This window comes from Microtus ochrogaster, linkage group LG7_11 (genome assembly GCF_000317375.1).
Source record: "Microtus ochrogaster isolate Prairie Vole_2 linkage group LG7_11, MicOch1.0, whole genome shotgun sequence".
Taxonomy (NCBI): Eukaryota; Metazoa; Chordata; class Mammalia; order Rodentia; family Cricetidae; genus Microtus; species Microtus ochrogaster.
The window spans coordinates 8,274,206-8,294,585 of NC_022032.1; the positions used below are offsets into that span (position 1 = coordinate 8,274,206).

At 42.6% G+C, this 20,380-nt stretch overlaps 1 protein-coding gene across 4 annotated transcripts in view; it reads right to left on the reverse strand.

Annotated features, from left to right (window-relative positions):
• Nrg1 (neuregulin 1) overlaps window positions 1-20,380 on the reverse strand; it is a 987,684-nt gene that overhangs the window by 170,394 nt on the left and 796,910 nt on the right. For 2 of the 4 annotated variants that reach the window (XM_005362502.2, XM_005362503.2), the window contains exon 1: window positions 18,450-18,577. The exons of the other annotated variants lie outside the window; for them this stretch is intronic. In XM_005362502.2, coding sequence (XP_005362559.1) covers window positions 18,450-18,549 — 100 coding nt within the window. In that variant the 5' untranslated portion in view covers window positions 18,550-18,577. Of the gene's footprint in view, window positions 1-18,449; window positions 18,578-20,380 lie in introns of those variants that run through there. 4 annotated transcript variants of the gene reach the window in all.

Here is a 20,380-nt window from a genome sequence, read left to right on the forward strand (position 1 = left end):
AACCTAGATGCCCTTCAATGGAAGAATGGATGAAGAAAGTATGGAATATATACATATTAGAGTATTACTCAGCAGTAAAAAACAAGAACTTCTTGAATTTTGCGTACAAATGGATGGAAATAGAAAACACTATCCTGAGTGAAGTAAGCCAGACCCAAAAAGAGGAACATGGGATGTACTCACTCATATTTGGTTTCTAGCCATAAATAAAGGACATTGAGCCTATAATGCGTGATCCTAGAGAAGCTAAATAAGAAGGTGAATCCAAAGATAAATCCTTTTTTTAAAAAAAAAAAAAAAGTAAGTGAAAGAAGGGCTGTAATTAAAATAAAGAATTTGGCCAGGTGATGGCAGCAGCACACGCCTTTAGTCTCAGCACTTGGGAGGCAGAGGCAAGCGCCTGTCTGTGAGTTCAAGGCCAGCCTAGTCTACAAAGTGAGTTCCAGGACAGTTGAGAGCTATTACACAGAAGAAATCCTATCTCAAAAAAAACACGCATAAATTGAAAGAAAAGACTTCATGAAGTCTTAACACCAGACTGCCCAGAGCCATGTAAGTGACATACAAGACAGATCAGGAGAAACAGCAAACACGGATGAAATAACGGCAAATTTGTGGGAAAGGGGAATAAAAACCCTAGTGAGCAGAGTAAGATGATCCAACATACATGTAGCTCAAGTTTCAGAGAGAAGAGAATAAGATACAGGAAATCTGAGAAGATAAACGGACGAGACCGCTCCAGAACCGCAAATTTAAACTTCCAGGAAGCCTGGTGATCCTGAGTAAAGAGAAGGGAACCCACACCTGAACACATCAAAGAGACAGCAGGGCTGGGCGCTGGGAGAACAAAGTCTGGGATGGATGCTCGCAGAGAAGAAAGGCGGTGCCTTCAAAGAGAGGTGGTCAGCCCAGCAGCTGACTTCTCAAGGCCTTCTGATGAGGTAGCGCCCTGACAAACAACCTCGTCTCAGTTCTAGACCAAGCTCTGGGCTTCACTTAATACCATAATTGCATGCTGACTAAGTCCTTTGTCTGAACTCTTTCTCAAGGTAATGGCAATAAAGAGGATATAAATTTCTGAAAATAATTCTGAAACATTCGGCAGCTTTTAGCCTTATTGCCCAATAATGTGGTAAAGCCACTGTACTAGAAATGATGGCACTGGCCTCGTCACTTCTGTCTGTGTTAGAAATCTTCCCACCAATCAATTAAAAATACCTTCCTGGATCTGGGCCACGGAGAAAGAAAGGAAAAAGTGCAAATTGGTTCTTCCCTAGCGACAAATGGGCCTGGAGATACAGCACCTAACTATATCTCTGGACCACTGATGGACACCTGCCTTCTGCTCATTTTACATATATAAGTATGTATGTGTGTGCAATTTATATATGAGGGGGGGGTCAACTTTTTTCTTTAGTTTTCCTTTGATCTTTGATTTGTATACTATTAATACATATTTAAACAGGATTATAATGACGGAGAACATCTTATGCTTTGGAGAAGGTACACTCAATGGTTTTTTTTTTATATTTAAAAAAAGCAATTAAAATGATTCCTCAGGGCTGGATGTAGCTCAGTGGTAGAGCAATGACAAGCATGCACAAGGTCCTGTTTCCTCCAACCCCTACCAAAAAAAAAAAAAAGAGAGAAAAGAAATGAATTTCCCATATATTACTAAAGGGTAATAAGCTTTAATGCTTAATCCATTCCACTTCCAAAGCTGTCTGCAGCTTGTCAAATGAAATACCTGCTTTATCAAGAGGAGAACAGATGCATTGGGGGGTTAGTAGTAGCAATCTTAAAGGTGTCCTTTTACTGAAGTGCTTGTTGACAACTCAGTCACTACAGATGAAAAACATGGTATTGCAAATCAGCTGAGTATTGTGTTTGCTCAGTTAAGATGCTCAGCCGAGGGCTGGGTGTGGCTCAGTGGGAGAGGAGCTGACGGGAACCTAGAAGCCCTGGGTACTATACCCGGCACAGTAAGAAAACCTAAAATGTCAACAGGGCTAGAAGAAAAACCCTTTGATGAAGGGAAGCCTCTCCAGAGAAATTCAATAGGCCTTATATAAAAAAAAAAAATGAATGAAAGGAACATGTGTAGAAATTAAGAATAAGAAGCCTATATGCAAAAAAAAACAAATGACTGAGGGGAAATGCTATATGTTAAGAGTTTCAGGGCCAGCAGGACTGGGGCACACCCCTGTGTTCTCAGCACTAGGGAGGTGGAGGCAGGCTGCACAAGGAATTTAAACCCTGAGCCTCAAAAAGGGGGGGAGGATGGAGAAAAAGAAGTTGGGGTGGAGGTGTGGAGGGGAGAAAGAAAACAAAACAACAACCCCAGATGCTTTCTTGGGTCTTCTGGTGAGACACTGGATTGATGCACACAGTGGTCATGCATAAGGGCTGCGTTTTAGCACCCACATTACAAAAATCATTCTACAAAAACAGCTTCTCTAGGGTGCTTCCTGGCCTACAATGTTTACTTCTTTGTGTACCCCCAGGATTCCACAGGGCATAAATTCCAGAAAACTCCAGTTAAATAACATGCTTGGTAGCAATGAGTAAATTAAGAATAGCTGAGTGGCCGCAGTTCTGTCAGTACGCAGTTTCCACAGTGACATTCTCTCTAATGCCTCCTGGCTTTTACAGTATATACAGTTTATGGTATACTAACAAGTCATTTGCTGTATTTCCTCTAATTATTCACGCACATTAATAACCCGAGACGGCTGTTAAGATGAATTACACTTGATTATTGCATCACTCACCAACAGCTATTCCAGGGAAGACAAACTGTTTTCCCCACAATGCCAACTTGCAATTTGCCTAGATATTTATAGCAGCCATTCCCAAACAGCTTCAGCTTCCCCCAAAAGATACTCAGCACTGAAGACTCCTGGTGACAGTGCACCAGGTACATGACCACACAAAACAAGAGACCACTGAGCTAACAGATAAAATGGGGAACGTGATGTTCTACCACATGAGATTTTCATTGGTTAGTGTCTAGAGAAGGGAACAATGCCTTAATATTTAAATGATGGTTAAAGTCACAGAAACATAGTTTGCTTCCCTCTTAATGGCTGCTCAAGACAGTGTCCTGCCTGTGCCAGCATGTAGGACTCTTGGACCAAGGTTCCTGCTCCTCTTCCTCCCAGGAGGAGGTCATCAATCTCTGTGTGTGTGCGAGTATGTTTCTCTCTCTCTCTCTCTCTCTCTCTCTCTCTCTCTCTCTCTCTCTGTCTCTCTCTCTCTCTCTCTGTCTCTCTCTCTCACACACACACACACACACACGCTCATACTCACACTCATCCATACGCACCCACAAGACTTTCACCCTCCCGCACACTCTCAGCCTGGGTCCAGCAGCACTTCCTGTGTATGACCCAGAACTCCTTCCAGTCCATGACAGTCTGGAAAGAGGGGCGCTGTCCTCTCAGTTCCTTGGATGCATTCCCAAGGGACCCGAGTCCCTTTCTTGTCACTCTAACTCCCTCACTAATGAAGCCGGCTGGGCATGAGTCAGCAAACGCTGTGTCTCTACTAGCCTCAAAGGAGCTGCACTGTCCTCGAGGCAAAGCCCCTCCCTGCGCCACAAACCATGAAGCATCATTATCCTGTGAAGTTCCAATCTGAAGACTTCTTCCCTCCGTTCCTTAGGAAAATTCCATTTCAGGCCCAGACAAAAGCCACAATAAGCTGAGTCTTTAGTTTCAAAAATTTGTGAAATTCTATGAATAATGATCAATCAACTTCTAAGGACGGAAAAATTTAATCTACTAAGTTCCTCCAATAATAGTGGTAGTAATAATAATAATAGCATTATTATATAATGGTAGCAGTAATAATCTAACTACCTAAATAAATAACAAATTCCCCTAATGAGAACTAAATTTTTGTCCTGCAAAGTCAGTGATAGAGTACAAGGTCTCTCACCTCTGGGCTGATGGTACTAAAATGTTACATCTCATCAGCATGGTCAGTAGCTAACACCCCCAAGAGTAACTCAGCAGCTATCCAGGCACAAAGGTCTTGGCTCTTTTTGGATGAAGATACTGTTGCTGACAAAGAACATCTATAGCACACCCAACATTCCTTCCCAGTCTGGGGTCTCCTGCATTAAGGGCTTTCAGAGTGTGGGAGCTCACACATGCATCACATAGGAATCCCGCTCATAAGCACACTCCTAGTACCAGCATCTGCATCACATAGGAATCCCATTCATAAGCACACTCATGGTACCAGCATCTGCATCATGCAGGAATCCCATTCATAAGCACACTCCTAGTACCATCATCTGCATCACATAGGAATTCCACTCATAAGCACACTTCTAGTGCCATCATCTCCCATGTTATGACATTATGACTTCAATGGCCATCTTTCCAGATGAAACTAACTGACTGTATTGTGCAAGATACTTTAATAAAGAACATAAAGATATAAAGGTTTGGTTGATTTAAATTTACTGCAGGTATTGAAGTAAAATCCTATCAACCATGTCTCCCATGATGTCACTTAATGGCACAGAAATAAATACATGTCTCTGCCTAGAAGCCTAAAATGCCCAAACCACTAGAAAGAGAAGATGAATTCGTATCCAGATTTAATGTCTTAGATTTAAAACTATAACAATATAATAAGTAAAATCATAATATACTGGAATCCAAATATCTGAGTTCCAGTTCTGGGACCAATGTTCTGATTGGACCCAAAGGTTTCCTTTATTGAACATTATAGTAATAATGATAATAATAGTAATAATTCAAGCATGACTATTAACTCCTTATGTGGCATCTGTCTACTTTTTATCTGCTCTAAATGCTTGAAACAAAATGGAACAAAAATATTTTAGGATGAGTAAGACTTTTAGATGGAAAAAAACTTCCAATTCCTATTCATTGGGCAGAATAACTAAGCACTGATTAAATACACAGAGTTTTTAAGTAAATTATGCAAATTTAACCCACAAAAATAATGACTGGTCATTTCAGGGCCTGGTGATCTGCACTGACATTTTCCAGCTGACAAACTGCCGCCACAACTAACAGTTCTAAACTGGCCACTTCCACACTCCAGAGCACGTCTCCAGCTCCATACTGCCCAGACTTAACTCTTGGGAAACAGCATCCTCCACTAAGATTCGTGAAGATACAAACACATGTATCAATAACCACTCCAAAATTCTTCTAAATGGGAATAATGGATTATTTACATGTCTTAATGTCTAGCTTAATAGTTCAGCAATTATACAAGCTCTCAAAAATCATTTCAGTGAGCAATTATAAAGAATAATCCTACAGAAAAGTAAATTTATTACATTAGAAAGCAGCTCCAGTCAATTAAAATTATTCATTGTAATTATTAATACTTTTGTGCAAACCCAGGGAACTGTGCATTCCATCACTGAGCGACACTTTCAGCCCTTTGGACAGATATTGAAAGTAAATGCAAAGAAAGGTTACAAGTCATAAAAAGCCTGTGACCACATGATGGAGGATGTACCAATTTAGCACTTCAAACCGAAATCACGTAACCAACATGTAATTATCTCTCATTTCTTATTTGTCAGGGTAACATGAAGTAGTTTTTTTTTCCCCCATAAAGCCATCAGTGACAAGAATAAACTTGTAGTGTCAAGTGTGCCCCAATAAAGATGATGAGGAGGACCCATTCTTCACTTATCAGGAAAACATTCAACAAAGAACTGCTCCGTCCGAAATCAAATATCAGATTCTTATACTATCTCTGCGGGAATATTTTATATTTAGGTAACATATTAATAACACTAGCCAAACACTGGGGCTCTTTCAAATGCGTTTCTGTCTCAGGACAGCTGTGAGACAACTTGGGAGTGATGAGCTGTTTCCTCGACACATCTGTAGCTGGAGCGAGCTAAAGCAGCTGGCTGTGGAACTGTACAGACATGAGTGCCAATGCGGGGTTTGTGTTAAAGCTGGCACTGATGCTGAAATACCTCCTATCTAAAATGACACAAGGAGAATTCAATACCTCTCTCTTGCTGGATTCTGTCATGTCAGATGCTAAGGTCCCTTGAAGTTTACCCAAACAGCATGTCCTAATGTCCCGTGAGACCAGGACCAATGGCATTTTGAGTCTGTAGAGAATCAGCCCAGACTACTTAACTTCATTCTCCAACTAGAGGTTTTCTCCCCCTTCTCTCGCTGCCCACAGGGTAGAATGGGGTGAACACTGAAAACACTTTTCCTTTTACAGGATGTGGTTGATTCTCAAAAAGCAACAGGGCTTATATGAAGAGGAAACTGGTAAAAATCTAATGCTCTATATTTATTCTGTAAGAAGCAGAATGCAGAGGGAAGTCATCTGCTTCTGCTCACGCACATCCACATCAGAGACCCTCATCCTACAGAAGGTCCTTACATCCATTGATCTGGGAACCATGAATCGGGCACTCTATCCCCAAGAAAGGGATTGGCCCCTGTTTCTCTTGCTTTCTGGAAATGGATCATAGTCTCTTTGGATGGACAGTAAATATAATGTATACAGCCCTTAAAATGCACTATTTTTCCCCCAAATGTCAAAATGTAGTGTCTATTTCTACAGATACTTCTCCTCCTGTCAGACTGAGGACAAGTGGGAACACACAATGTAATCAACATGCTTTAAAAAAAAAAAATCAAACCCTCATAACGGAGTCTCCTGATCCTATTGAATTTAATATACGGAAAAGCATGTATTCCATTTTCCATTCAACTCAACATTCAAATAATTGGCTTTCTCCTGACAAGCCCCCAGCTCATTTCCATAATTCCTGTAAGTACAACTCTCTCCCAAAGTGGATAGTGCCTAAGCAGATCCCCCAGGGAAGAGGCTAAGTACAGGGCCAGGTGACCTCACTAAAAGTCATAATCATAACCTTTTGTCTTTATTCGATCTAATCCTTCTGAACACAATATATATATATATATGTATATGTATATGTATATATATATATATTTTTCCCAGAAATAGATCATAATAATTTTCAGTATTATTGAAATTATAGCTGTTTATAAAAATCTGCGGGCCTCAATGAAGTACCTTTTTTCTTCCTTATTAAAAATGCATGCATGCAATAACAATTGATGAAAAAAGGAGGCCACAAATTTGTAGGAGAGTGGAGCAAAATATACAGGAGGGGTAAGAGGGAAGAAGGGGAAAGGGAGAAATACTGTAATTAAAATACAACCTCAAAAAAAATTGAAAATAAAATTTTTGAGTGAAAAATGCATCAAAAATTTTGACAGTGAAATGCTATGCTTACGATCAATACAATATTTCTACTTCACTGTTGGCAGAGAATACAGAATACAGAAGGAGATCTGATACATATGCACAAAATTAGGATCTACTTATTACACTAATGAAAAGCTACTTCAGACAATGAACATACAATGTCTCATAACACAACAAAATGTCTATCAAATCAATTCACAGACTATAATCATTTATTATTTTGTTTCTGGAAATAGTGTATAACAGTAATACATGATCTATATGTGCATTTAACATATATAATACATATACGAATGCACATATAACCATATGTTAGTTTCATTCATTTATTCTGCAAACTCATGCAAAGAACAGGAGTAGGCACAGTATGCAAGACAGTCATCTAAACACTATCCTTGACTTCCAATATATACATATATATGTATATTATACACACACACACACACACACACACACATATATATATATATATGTAAGGGCATATCTTCTGAAAAGTTGGAAATCGGTATGTGTATTTAAAAAATGCATAAACAAGATACCAAGATAGGGAGGCTGTTCAGTGACTGCTGGAGGGAGACTTAGTTTCGTCTAAAATCAAAGTCCTGTATGGTTTATACAGTCTTAAGTAGTCATCCCTGGACATGTGTCCTATGAGCAGAATTAAATGGACGGGTAGGTGGTATATACATGTGTGCATCTATCTATTTATATACATATACACATAGCAATAATAATTAAAGAAGTTATGAAGAATTCGGGAGGGAGAGGTGGAGGTGGAGACAGGGGACAGGAGTATCGTAGAAACAGTGCTTACATAAGAAGTTTGCAAATGTTTAAATAATAAACTAAAAAGCAGGAGCATGCATTACAGCACCAAACCATTCAGACAACACCCACCACGTGTTACTCTACCCCTGAGAAGTTTATCTCTACATGCTACAGTTCAATCTGCATCTTAAATTAAGAAGGCCTGGTTGTCCTTTATACAAATGTATTACAAATTTCTATACAACCCTCACCAATCTTCTAAGTAGCAGGAATTATTCCAAAAATATATTTCACAAGTGGTGCTAACACAATTACTTACTAAGAGCCTCTCTCTATGCATTTAAAAAAAAAACAGTAAAAAGACATACAGGTTGATAAAGTTATCTCCTGTGGGCTTAAAATATGGGTAGACACTGGCAACCACATAAAGTAAGAGCATAACATTATAGAAAAAGAGATCAAAAATTAGTATGTTTTATTAGCATAATTGGTATTTTAAGAAAATTGACATTTTAGTTTTGCTTTGACATCAATCACAATATAAAACCTTAACCCCAGGACGGCCACATGAAGTCTCATAGATTACTGTGTACATATATAAGTACAGAGACTGAAGTTCACAGATTTGATCACTGACAGAGTCATGGTGTCCACTTGCATAAGTACAGAGACTGAGGCTTACAGATCTTGATCACTGATGGAGTCATGGGATGGAAGGGTCATGCCTAACCTCATACCAGTGAGAGCCAGAACCTTGTCTATTCATCACTGTTCTGTTTAACAGTTCATGAAATCCCAACACAGTCAGGATTAAATCAAGTATCCCTCTTTCCTTAAACTAAGACAGTCTCCAAGCCAGACTGCACGGATGTGCCACAGAAACACCTGACAGGTTCTGTTCAAAGTCAGATTTTCACGATGGGTTTTGAAATGCATGGAACACAAAGATAGCAGATTCTGGAGTGGGTAGTGGAGAACCCAGGGCTCTGTGCACATAACTCAAGTGTTCCACCCCCACACTGTATCTCCAGCCCTCCCTTTACTTTTAATTTTGAAAAGGGAGCACACAAAGTGAGCCTTGAACTCACTCTGTATCCCAGGCAGAATGTAGCGTGTGATCCTCCTGCCTCAGCCTTCTGGGTAACAGAGACGACAGGCTTACGCCACTTGATTGGACTCAAAGACAAGAATCTTTGGTGATCAAGAGTGTAACTCGTAACTCAGCAGCTGAATGCTTCCTAGGTAGCATGTCCAAGGCTCTGAGTTTGATTTTCAGCACTGTGTGTGTGTGTGTGTGTGTGTGTGTGTGTGTGTGCGTGCGTGCGCGCGTGCGCACGCGCATGTACAGGAACACTCTAAGACTGTTTTATTTAGAATGCCTCCAGATGTGAGAGAGCTTTACTGTAGGGTGACTAGGACAGACAAATTTGGAAGAAGACAAAGACTTGCTTAGGTCTGGACTGATGCAAGAGTCATTAGAAGCCTTGGGTGGACAGGGCTGGATCAACTGTCAAGAGGAAGTGATGACACAGCCCCTGAACCAAAAAAACTATTTTTTTTTTAGGGAGACTTCGTTCTCTCCAATACCTCATAAGAACGTGTTGATGTGAATCAAATAGGCAGGGACCTGAAAGATGGTTCACTGGGTAAAGGTGCTGGCTGCCATGCCAGACAATTTGAGTTTGATCGCTAGAAACACCATAATAGGAGAGAACCAGTTTCTACAAGCCTGTCCCCTGCCCACTCCACACAGGGTGGCAAGCGTTCATTCACAACTTCTAACACACACACACACACACACACACACACACACACACACAAACACACACACAGATAAATAAGTATAAAACGCTATCATCAATACCTCCCTCACTCTAACATGAAATAAAACTATGCTACTTAGCATAAATATCATTCAAGCTTGTAACAGTCATTAAATAATAATTTTAAATGTCTTCCATTCCATAGGGACTGCTGATTGAAGGTTCATGTGTCAGCCTACGGACCTTACAAACTTACAAATTCCAACTGAGCTTACAAATGCCTGGTATCCCAGAAGTCTGCATGCAAGGATACAAAAAGTAAAGATATACAATCCTTTTACTTATTACCCATAATCCTTAACGTAGTATTAACTCATACCGAGAAAGTAAATCCTCCAAGTTGGAAGCCGGAAGAGGACGGAGAAAAAAAGGGAAAGAGCAATAAAAAATATTATGACAGACTCTTAAATTTAATACAAATAATCATACTGTGGGTCCTAAATTATGTGGTATCCAAAATAACTCCTCTTATTTTGAAGCCTATATTATGTCAATTACTATTAAAGAAAGGGACCAACCCCTCATTGTTCTCAAGGATCCCAATGACTGACCTTAGAGTCGTCATATGTCCCCTTCATTAAAAACAGAACTTCAGTCTCTAAAATTGGGATGTTTTGATTATGACAACTTACAATTAGAAAACTATATTTTAAAAACTGAATTATTATCTGAATTATTATTAACTGAATTATAATTAACTGAATTATTATCTGAATTCTGAATTTATAAGTATAGCCATCTTATAGAAATATGAGTATCTATGGGGCTGGAGAGATGGCTCACAGGTTAAGAACACAGTTTTTGTTCATACAGAGGACCCAGGTTCAGTTCCCAGTACCCACATGGCAGCTCACAACCATTTGTTGTTCCAAGGGATCCGATGTCTCTTTTAACACTTGATAGTAGGAGAAACCCAAATCTGACATAAGAGTGTAAAAGTGAGTTGGCACAGGCACACCCTTAACTCCCAGCACTGGAAACACAGAAGCAGATCATCTGTGTGGGTTTGAGGCTAGCCTGGTCTATGCAGAAAGTCCAGGCGAGACTGCGATACAGAGAAAGGCCCTGTCTCACCAAATTTTTTGAAGGCAGTGTTGGGGCAGAGGGCTTTTCTAGTTTCATAGTATTCGATGAAATAAAGCCTGGATTTATTTACCCGTCACCACTGTTCTCACGCTCAGCTCCAGGATTGCTCTGGAGATACCTGGCGACTAAGATACAGCAGGAAAAGCAGCATGTCAATAAGCCAGAGAAGATGGAGGCTTCACAGTCAAAAGTTCCCCTTCTTTCTCCATGTAAAAACTGTTAGCTGTGCAGCCCTCTAACTTTAATACTGACTTCATCCTCTGCGGATATCTGAGGAGTCTAATCTACAGACTACAGAAAATGCTGCTTCTTCAGCTACTCCCTAGTGCAGCTTTCATACATGACTCTAATCCTATTTCATTACTAAAACTTCTAGGATACTTTCAAAGTTATCAGCATCACCACATGGTTTAAAATAGTATATAAAGCATAAAGTCAAATCACTAAAACAAAAGAAATCTCTGACAGTGAGCTCTATGGCATTTAGGGTAATCAGCCATGCATGACCTATAAAACCAACGATTTCATATGGCTCAGCCCACGAGCATTCTCTGATTCCAACATCATTAAACTAAATCTCAACAGCTGCCCAGAACAGGCAGCTGCCTTCCTACAGAAGCCGTGAGAGGAGAGCATTGGGACATCGGGGCAGAGCAGAGCCTATTGCCATCAGCAATGCTGGTTTTCAGCAAGAAGCCTTGTAAACTATACTACACCTTATGAACGGAAATGATACAATGAGGGAATGGGGACACATATGGCCAGTACAAGGCAGGACAGATCAGGAATGAACAGGCTGAGGAGATGACTTAAAGCTTAAGATAGCTTGCTGAGTTTCGTCCCCAGCCAGCACCCACATGGAGCAGCTCACAAACACCCATAACTCATGCTCCAAGGGATCCGATGCCCTCTTTTGGCCTCCATAGGCACTTACACCCACATGCACATACACAGACATAGACACACATACATAACAGAATAAATCTTTAAAACATCATGAGCAGACGAATCATAAGTAACAGGAGTTATGGGCTGGCTACCATGACATTAGCTCATCATTCTCAAGAACTACTCTAACTTGTTTTCAGAAACGTGTATATCAGAGGAGCATTCTTCAGCAGGACCAGAGCTAATGCCATAGAAACAAACCTGTTGGCAAATATCTTTTGTTCAGTTATGGTGCTTCCCGGAAAGTGTCCAAGGCCAGGGTGAAACATCCAAATACAACTAAACCTCCTCATGCGTACTACTTGAACCTAACTGCTCAGGAGGTGCCTAAGCCTTTAAATGTCCAACTTCCCAGAGGAAAGACGCCAGTGAGAAAGAATCTGGCCAAATGATTTAGCCTGGTGAGTACCGTGATATCTGAAAACATTCTGACTCAGAATACTTAATGAATCAAAGCTACTGGTTAGCTAAGGAAAGAAAATCATCTAATCAAATCAGCTAACCTTGATCAAATTTCGATACTGTTCATTGTACTAGATTGGCCAGAATACTGAAAAACTGAAGAGGAAAAGGCAGAAGTTGTCTTTGGGGACCAGCAGTGTGATGCTCTCAGAGCACCCTCTGGAGGCCAGAGGAAGGTGTCACCTGTAAGAGGAAGACAGGAGAAAATGGAGAGGATCTGCCCCGTCTCACTCGAGGTAGGCTCAAAAATAAACTTGACGATTTGCTTTCAAGGGGCCCTGAAAAATGGGCATAAGTCATACAGTTTGAAATACCGAGAAATCCAATCGGTGTGTCACAAAATCCTCAAAAAATGTTGCTACTTCACTTTCCAAAAGTATTGATTAGCAAGCTTTCTACCTACTTTCTGAATTCTTTGGGGGACTTAATGCAGAGGCATTGTGTGTTTGTTTACACTCCCGTGTGTACAGGAATACATGTGTATGTGTAAGCATGCATGCGGACGGCAGAAGACAGTTCTCAAGGGCCCCACAATATTTCAAGAGTCTATAACTGACCTGGGCCACACAATATTTTGAGAGTCTATAACTGACCTGGAACTTGCCAAGCAGGTGAGGTTGGCTGGCCAATAAGCCCCCTAGATTTGCCTGTCTCTACCTCCCCAATGCTAGATTTACATGCAGACCCCCAGCAGGCTTTCTTTTTTAAAATGTAGACCCTGGGGAACAAACCAAAGTCTTTGTGCTTGCAAGGTATTTTTAATATTTAAAAGAATATATTTTAACACGATTTTTCACTCATAAAAGGTAGTTTTGTAAACAAGATCATACAGCATAATCAAAATCATTGAGCTTTTTAGGGTAGCTAGTTTCCTGATTAATAAACAGAATGGATTAAGCTGTGTATTTTCTTCTAACACCTCGCTTCTAAAGCAACAAACACTGACATCTATTGGTATTTTGGTAGCTTGCTTTTTGTTCTTTCATTTCAATCAACTAAAGCTCATGCAGATACAAAGAGAATTAGGATGGAGAGATATGTCGCCTGTTCCTGTAGGAAACGTTTGCTTTATGTTCATTAATAGTGTATTTAAAAGGTATATTTTCCCTTGATTAAAATAAACCCATTACAATTTAATGTTTGGTTTTATTTCTTCTATTTGCCAAGGTGAAGAGTTTCGGGGTTAACTAATCAAGAAAAAGTGTGGTAATTACTTCTTGGAGCAAATTCGGTAACTCCCCCCAAAATACTGGCACATGGTGTGATTTCTTCTCTCTTGACAGAGCCCAATAAACAATCAGTACTGTTAAAGTCTACTACTGGTAAAAGCAATAGAATTCTGATCTGGTAAGAATCCACTATATTCCCAAGAACCTTAAACATGACATTTAACCATTCTAGTGAGGGAGGAAGAAAAAAATGAACATATGGAGAAACGTACATCAATTGTATTCCTTGTTTTGCTTCTATTTCAAAATACCTGCAGCAGGGTCTATAAACTTTGCTGGAAATATATCATTATCCCTGATAAAAAAAGATAGGAAAGGACATGCTGATGTACACTTTGGTTTCTTAGTGGCTGTAATGTACACAAGTCCAAGAGAGAAGACACATATTCTGTACTACAAAAGGAGGCTTAAACATCAACTCTGAAAATGTTGCCAGAAAAGGAGTCAGGTTTCAAAATCCTGCAGTTTGAAGCCTCAACATTTTCCTGCCAGATAAAATCCTGTTGCACCTCACTCTACTTTCAATATTTAGATTGAGCTCAGCAATGTTTTCATAATACATACATGCAGTTATGAAACTTGATGTACTCACTTTCCCCTATCTTTACAGGTAGTCCATATTAATATTTATGCCCACGCTAACACAAGGTCGGCACTGGCTTTTCTTTCCCATAAAAGGTAAATTCTGAACATTATGTCACATATCCTTGCAGACAATTCCTTCCTTGAGTAATCTGATAAAGAAAGCTTATATTTGCTGGGTACAGAGTCCCTGCTGGCCAGCAGTCAGCAGGCTTTCATGGGTTATCTTGTTCACACTCCAGAGAGTCAGGAATTATCTCCACTTTACAAAAGGAAAAGAAACCTAGGCACTGGAAGATTAAGTAACTTTCCCATGAATTTACAACTAAAGGATGTTTGGTGACACTGGAGTTTAAATCCAGGCAATCGGTAGAGAATTAAGGGCTGGGGCATGTTGCCTAACATTCAGACACTTTCATATTTTCTGTTTTAAAAAATGATATAATATACAATGTATGTGTTGCACTGCCTGGAACACTAATTAACAGTTATCCCCATTACTCTGAACAGAAAAAGATTGAAGAGGACATTTGGAAATGTATTACTGTTCACACAGTAGCCCAACACTTTCTGATATTACATATACATACATGAGCATGTATATACATAATAGTCTTAGTACTTTCTTCTAATACTAGTATAAGTGCTAGTCTCTTTATTGGTACCATTTCATCACTTTGTATATATGAAAACAGCATTCAAGCTTCCCTCATTATCCCTGCTATTTTCGTTCTTCATAACAAGTCCTACTTTGTTCTGTAAATAATCTTTAGTGTTTTTAATAATTACATAATGTAAGCAGTTACAAGTAACCAGGCTGAAACAGATCACTGGACATTCCTGCCTGTTCTGTAAACACACACTGCCCTGTTAGTGACAGGGCACTTTATTTCCAAGAATGTTTACAGACACTTCAGCCTTTGGAGCCATTTAGTTAAGGAAACAGGTGGGTGACATCACTGGAGGCCTAGAGCCTGCACCTAGCTACTTGGGATACTATGTGTCTTTGGTTTTCCACTCACAAATACCCCATCCACCAGGCATGACTTAGCACAGATAGTTACAGATCTGGACTAGGTGGGATGGCAGTTTCATGCCAGGTCATTTAAGGGGCAAAACAATAGCAAAAATAATATTGTACAGAATAAGAAAAACATCAGCAATCTTAAGGAAGGTCTGAAGTCAATTGGTAAATTGATGGAATAAAAAGAAAAACTGGCCTTGTAACAAGCTTCTAAAGAAAAATACTAAGTTGAATGGCTCAATTGGAGGCAGGATCTGGGAGGTCCAGCTTGCAGGAGGCTTGGGACATTACGGGGCCCTTGACACATGGGTCTGTGACACAAAGCCCGGGGTTTCGCTGAGAGTGCTTATTTTGTGCAAAGAAGAATTAATGGCCTCAAGGGCGTTGGATCAATGACAGTCATTATTACCGAATAAATAATTCTTTTGAACATCTGCAGCCACAATAGCGTGCAATTTGGTGTTTGTTAACTGTATCGATGACAGGAAACATTGTCAGGTACATAGGACACATCGAATGGAGCAGTCACATAGCAGGTTCAAAGGTGTTCTTCTCCCGAAGAGTTCCCACCAGTGGCTGTGCCTATGCATATGATGCAGTCCACTGCAGGGCTGCGTGCCCTCAGTGATCTCAGCTGCTGTGAAGCTGGCGTGACAACATCCACAGAGAGGCCTCAACATTGCACATGCATCACCAAGGACACGCCTACTGCTTCGGCGTTGTTTTAAGGAAAAGGGGGCACTTGGCATTGAAGGCACTAAGGTGGGAACAATTCAGGAGTTGGTTGTCCTGGTAAATCCTAAATGGGGCTACATGGCAAGTGTGAAGGCTGTTGGGAGTGCTACGGATCTCCAAGTCAAAAAATAACTAAAAATAAAACCAGAAAGAATGTGGATTTCCCCACACATAACGTGGCTATTAGCTATGCATCCTTTTCAAGACTGGCACTTACCATTAGAAGGACAAGTGACAAAGTAAAGGCAGAATCACGGATTCCTAAACAGGACTAGACAATGGCCTGTGCTCCTACTTAAGGACCATTTCAAGTTAACCATTTGTAAATCAAAGGAATACTCTTAATCTGCTTTAATCTTTTGGCAGGATCCTAAAGGGGATAGAAATTCTTCTGGAGTGAGTAAAACTTTATCAATTATAATAGTAATAGTAGTAGTAGTAGTATACTGCACAGGATACAAATATACTAAAATCTAAAATCTAGTGCACAGACAAGTTCATCGCAATTTTTCTGGGGAAATAGGAGGGAAAAAAAAAAGCACTTAATCAATTTGTCTAGTTAAGAGGGTGCCTACAAAAACAAATGGAATCCATCAAGGAAGTTCTAGAATTCTCTCTTAAAGAGAACATTAGACAGTCCTGAGACAGCTGCCCACCTGGTGCGTAAGGGCTACAGCACAGGGCAGTGAGATTTCCAGCTTAAGACACTAAAATCATTAAGTCATCTGTGTTACGTTGTAGACTGGAACCCTTGACAAGAGGTAAACCTGATACCGAAAGCGACACTAATCAGACCACCACCCGAGCTTAATGCCTGAGAGCATCTAAGACACGGGTTCTTAACTTCCCCAACGCTGTGACCCTTTATACACTTCCATCACGTTGGGCTCACCCCCGCCCCCAAACGTAAAATTATTTTATTACTACTTTGTAACTGTAATTTTGCTTCTGTTATGAATGATACTGTAAATATCTGATATGCAGGATATCTGATATGCGACCCCTGAGAGAGAAAGGGTGGGGTCGGTTGACCCCCAGAGGGGTCGCGACTCACGTGTTGAGAACCGCTGATCTAAGGGGACCCTAGGAACTTCTGAAGAAAACAGACACCACAAGTGATGGCAAGAGAAAGAAAACCTTCTTTATACCGTTACAGTGTTAGGACTGGATCTCTAACATACTATGATGACATTAATCCAGATCCCCACTTCATACTCTCACTACTGTTATATATAATCTCCAAAATATACAGTAAACACTAGCGAAACGTCAGTCTACTTTCAGGAAGGGTCACGCGGGGTGATTAAGGTGAATCTCATGATTTTTGTGATCTTTATGCAGACACAAGGGCCAGTGGCTAAACAATTACCCTCTGTTCAGTTTCTGTTTTGTTCTAAACCTTGCTTAGGGTCTCTGCCAACAACTGCTAAGAAAATGCGGTTTGTTTTCTTCCTGCACGGGGCAGATACTTCAGCTCTCTTCTTAAGGCACGCAGTGCACAAGTGTGGTTTAATTTCCGAGAAGTACTTCATAGTGTGTGTGTTGGAGACACTCTAAGAGACACAAGGCATCCAGATCGACCCGTAGGGGATTGTAGAGGGACAGTGAAGACCCTCTCAGGCTCCACCGCTTTAAGCATCTACTTAGCAGCCAGTAGGTGCTTCAGCCTTTCCTAGGGATATCTAAGGTGACACCTTCATTGACGTGCTCTGATGGGGGAATTAAAAAGATCGCTTAACAAAAAAAACCTAACTCCTTTTTTCGTTCTATATATAACCGCTAAGCAAGAGGGGTTCAAAATTCAGGCAAACTGTTGCTTTCTGACATCTCTTGGGAAACTAAACTAGGCATATTTATCAGGGTGACCCTGAAAACTAGAACCGCTAAAGCAAGAGATCGTAGAATTTGTTCAGAGCCAACCTGAATCTTGGCACCCGGCCGGTTTCTGCGTGCTTCGTGCTTCGCTGACCTTTAGGAATCCCTCTCAGCTGTTCCGGGTTTCCCTATCGCAGCACGCAATCAGGGCGAAGCCAGGCTCGCACAGCGGCTGTACACTGCTTCCCTCCGCCCCCCGCGCCGACGCCCGGGCACCTATGCCGCCCTTTTCCTCCGACCACCCTCGGCGCAGCAAGGCCCACGCGGTGGGGCGCAGGCTCTCGGACCCGGGCCCGTTCCCGCTTCTCTCGCTAGAGGGCAGGCGGGGCCCGCGCAAAGCCCTCGGGCCGCAGGGCAAGCGCAGCCGGCAGAGATCCCGCACTCCGAGTCGCACTCCCGGGCTGGGCTCCGAGACCGACGCGGGGACCGAGGGCCAAGCCCGAGAGCAGGGCGCGCAGGGAGAACCCGGGAGGGTCCGGGATGGACGGCCAGGCTCTTGGGGCGCGCAGGGGGCGGGTGCCAGGTGGGGGAGATCTCCGCAGGGAAGCGCGGGGTTCCGCAACCCCGGGACCAGGTCAGGAGTGGAGAGCGCAACTCAAAAACACACGGGACAGAGTGAGGCGTCCGCCCGGGAGAAGCGGAGCTGCAGGCACTCACCTGGGCTCGGGTCGCCCTCGCCAGGCGCGGGCTTCCCGCGGGATCCCCTGTCCTTCTTCTTGCCCTTCCCCTTGCCTTTGCCTTCTTTGCGCTCGGACATCACGCCTAAGACGAGCGCTCTGCTCGGAACCGGCTGGGCGACGGTGACGCGCGACAAGTTTGGTCCAAGGGCTTGGAGAAAAGTTTGTCCCCGGAGGGAAAAGCGAGCTGCCGGGCTGCGTGGGGGGCGTCGCCTGCGGGGAGCGGCGTGGACTCGGTCACCTGGAGCGTCCGCTCCTTCTGGGATGACTCGGGGCTGCTCTAGTGTCCCGTGTCCCGCCGCTGCCGGCTCCGGCTTGGCCTCGCTCCGGTGGCGTCTGTCTTGCGCCCTTAGAGCACGAAGAAGTAAAGGTGTTCACAGTCCGGTCTGCGCTCGCATCGCCAGGCTGCTGCCTCCACCGCCGCCGCTCTGCTCCGCTCTTGCCGTCCGCGCGGCTCGGAGTTCCCACAAGTTTTGGGGAAGTCCTAGCCGGCTCTTTTTCAATTGCCCGCAGGTTGGACGCTGGCGCCTCCTTCGCACCCTCCCCTCGCCTCGCCCCCTCCCTCTTCCCCACCACACCCCCACCCCGAGGCGCACACACGCCAACGGGAGGAGCCTGAGCTGGGCGCTCGCGGTTCCAGCCCCTTTCTTCTGGCGGCCCGGCCTGCCTGGGGGCGGCCGAGCCCAGCGGCTGCCTGCAACACCCGACAGGGGTCGCTGGAAGCTGCGCTGACTGTACCGCCACAGCGGGGCCGAACCCAGCAGTCCCGAGAGGCCAGGAAAGGACCCTGGCGCTCACAATCCTCTGCAGGCTGCCTCAGCCCCAGAGCTGATGAAAGCCTTGAAAAGTGAAGGGGGATGGAGAAAAGTTTGCAACCGTGGCACCTGCCCCACAACGAAGGCCCTAGAGATCTGGAGGCTCCCGGGACGGGGAGGGACAGTTGCTATTTTCCAGAATTGTTCAGGATTTATTTCTTTCTCACTTTAGGGGAGCTTCCCTCTGGCCCACAGGGTGAAGGTGAAGTCTGGGGTGGAAGGGAGTTGGCGGTACCCAGGACGGGTTCTGCGAACTTCAAGCATGAATAGCTTGTACTTCCTACTTGAGCATGTGTCTGCCTTCTTGTGTTGGATTTCCCATCTCCACTTTTGTTTTTAAAATAGCCTCTTCTAAGCACAATATCTTTTATTACTAGTTAATTTCTGAAGGAACTGATGAGCCATAGTTCACCACGGTCAGGAACATCTCTATGGTAACCCTCCCCGCCCCACACCTTCACACCCAGACCCTAGAACTGAAGTGAAGTCCGGAGCATTAGTTCATTAGTGCTAGTTGCCCAGATTAGACTTTCTGGGAAGGGCACGTGCATCCTAGTTTTCCTGTATCCTCCCTGTGGTGGAGAAGTTAAATCAAGAAACTAAGGAGCAGTTAAATCAAGAAAGAATCCTGTTGTAAAAGACAAAAGTTGGTGCTGGTGTCAGCCGCATCAACGAGTGAGCCACACTGTCTCCCTGAAGAGATGCTGTAGTCATTACACCATAGCGGTGGCCAACTTAGTCGGCTCAATGACTGTGACTAAGAACTGTGGTGTATGTGTGCCGACTCACACAAACGATCAATACTTGACAGCTATCTCACTTTCAGGGTGACTTGGCTCCCAGCTTTTCTCTTCCTGGAGTCAATGCTAACTGCAGTGTGCATTGCTATCTACAGCTTTCCCTGTGTTCTTTAGCTGCCAAGATTTAAATAAAGGTGAAATCCGGAATGCACCTTTCAAACATGTGGGAAGGGAAATGTGCAAACACATTCATTTTAAATCGTCTTAAAAACCATTTTGTTCTACTTTAATTTGCATTCGACTAAGAATCAAACTCCATCAGATGGCTGTGGTTGTTAAGAAATATCTCAATAGTA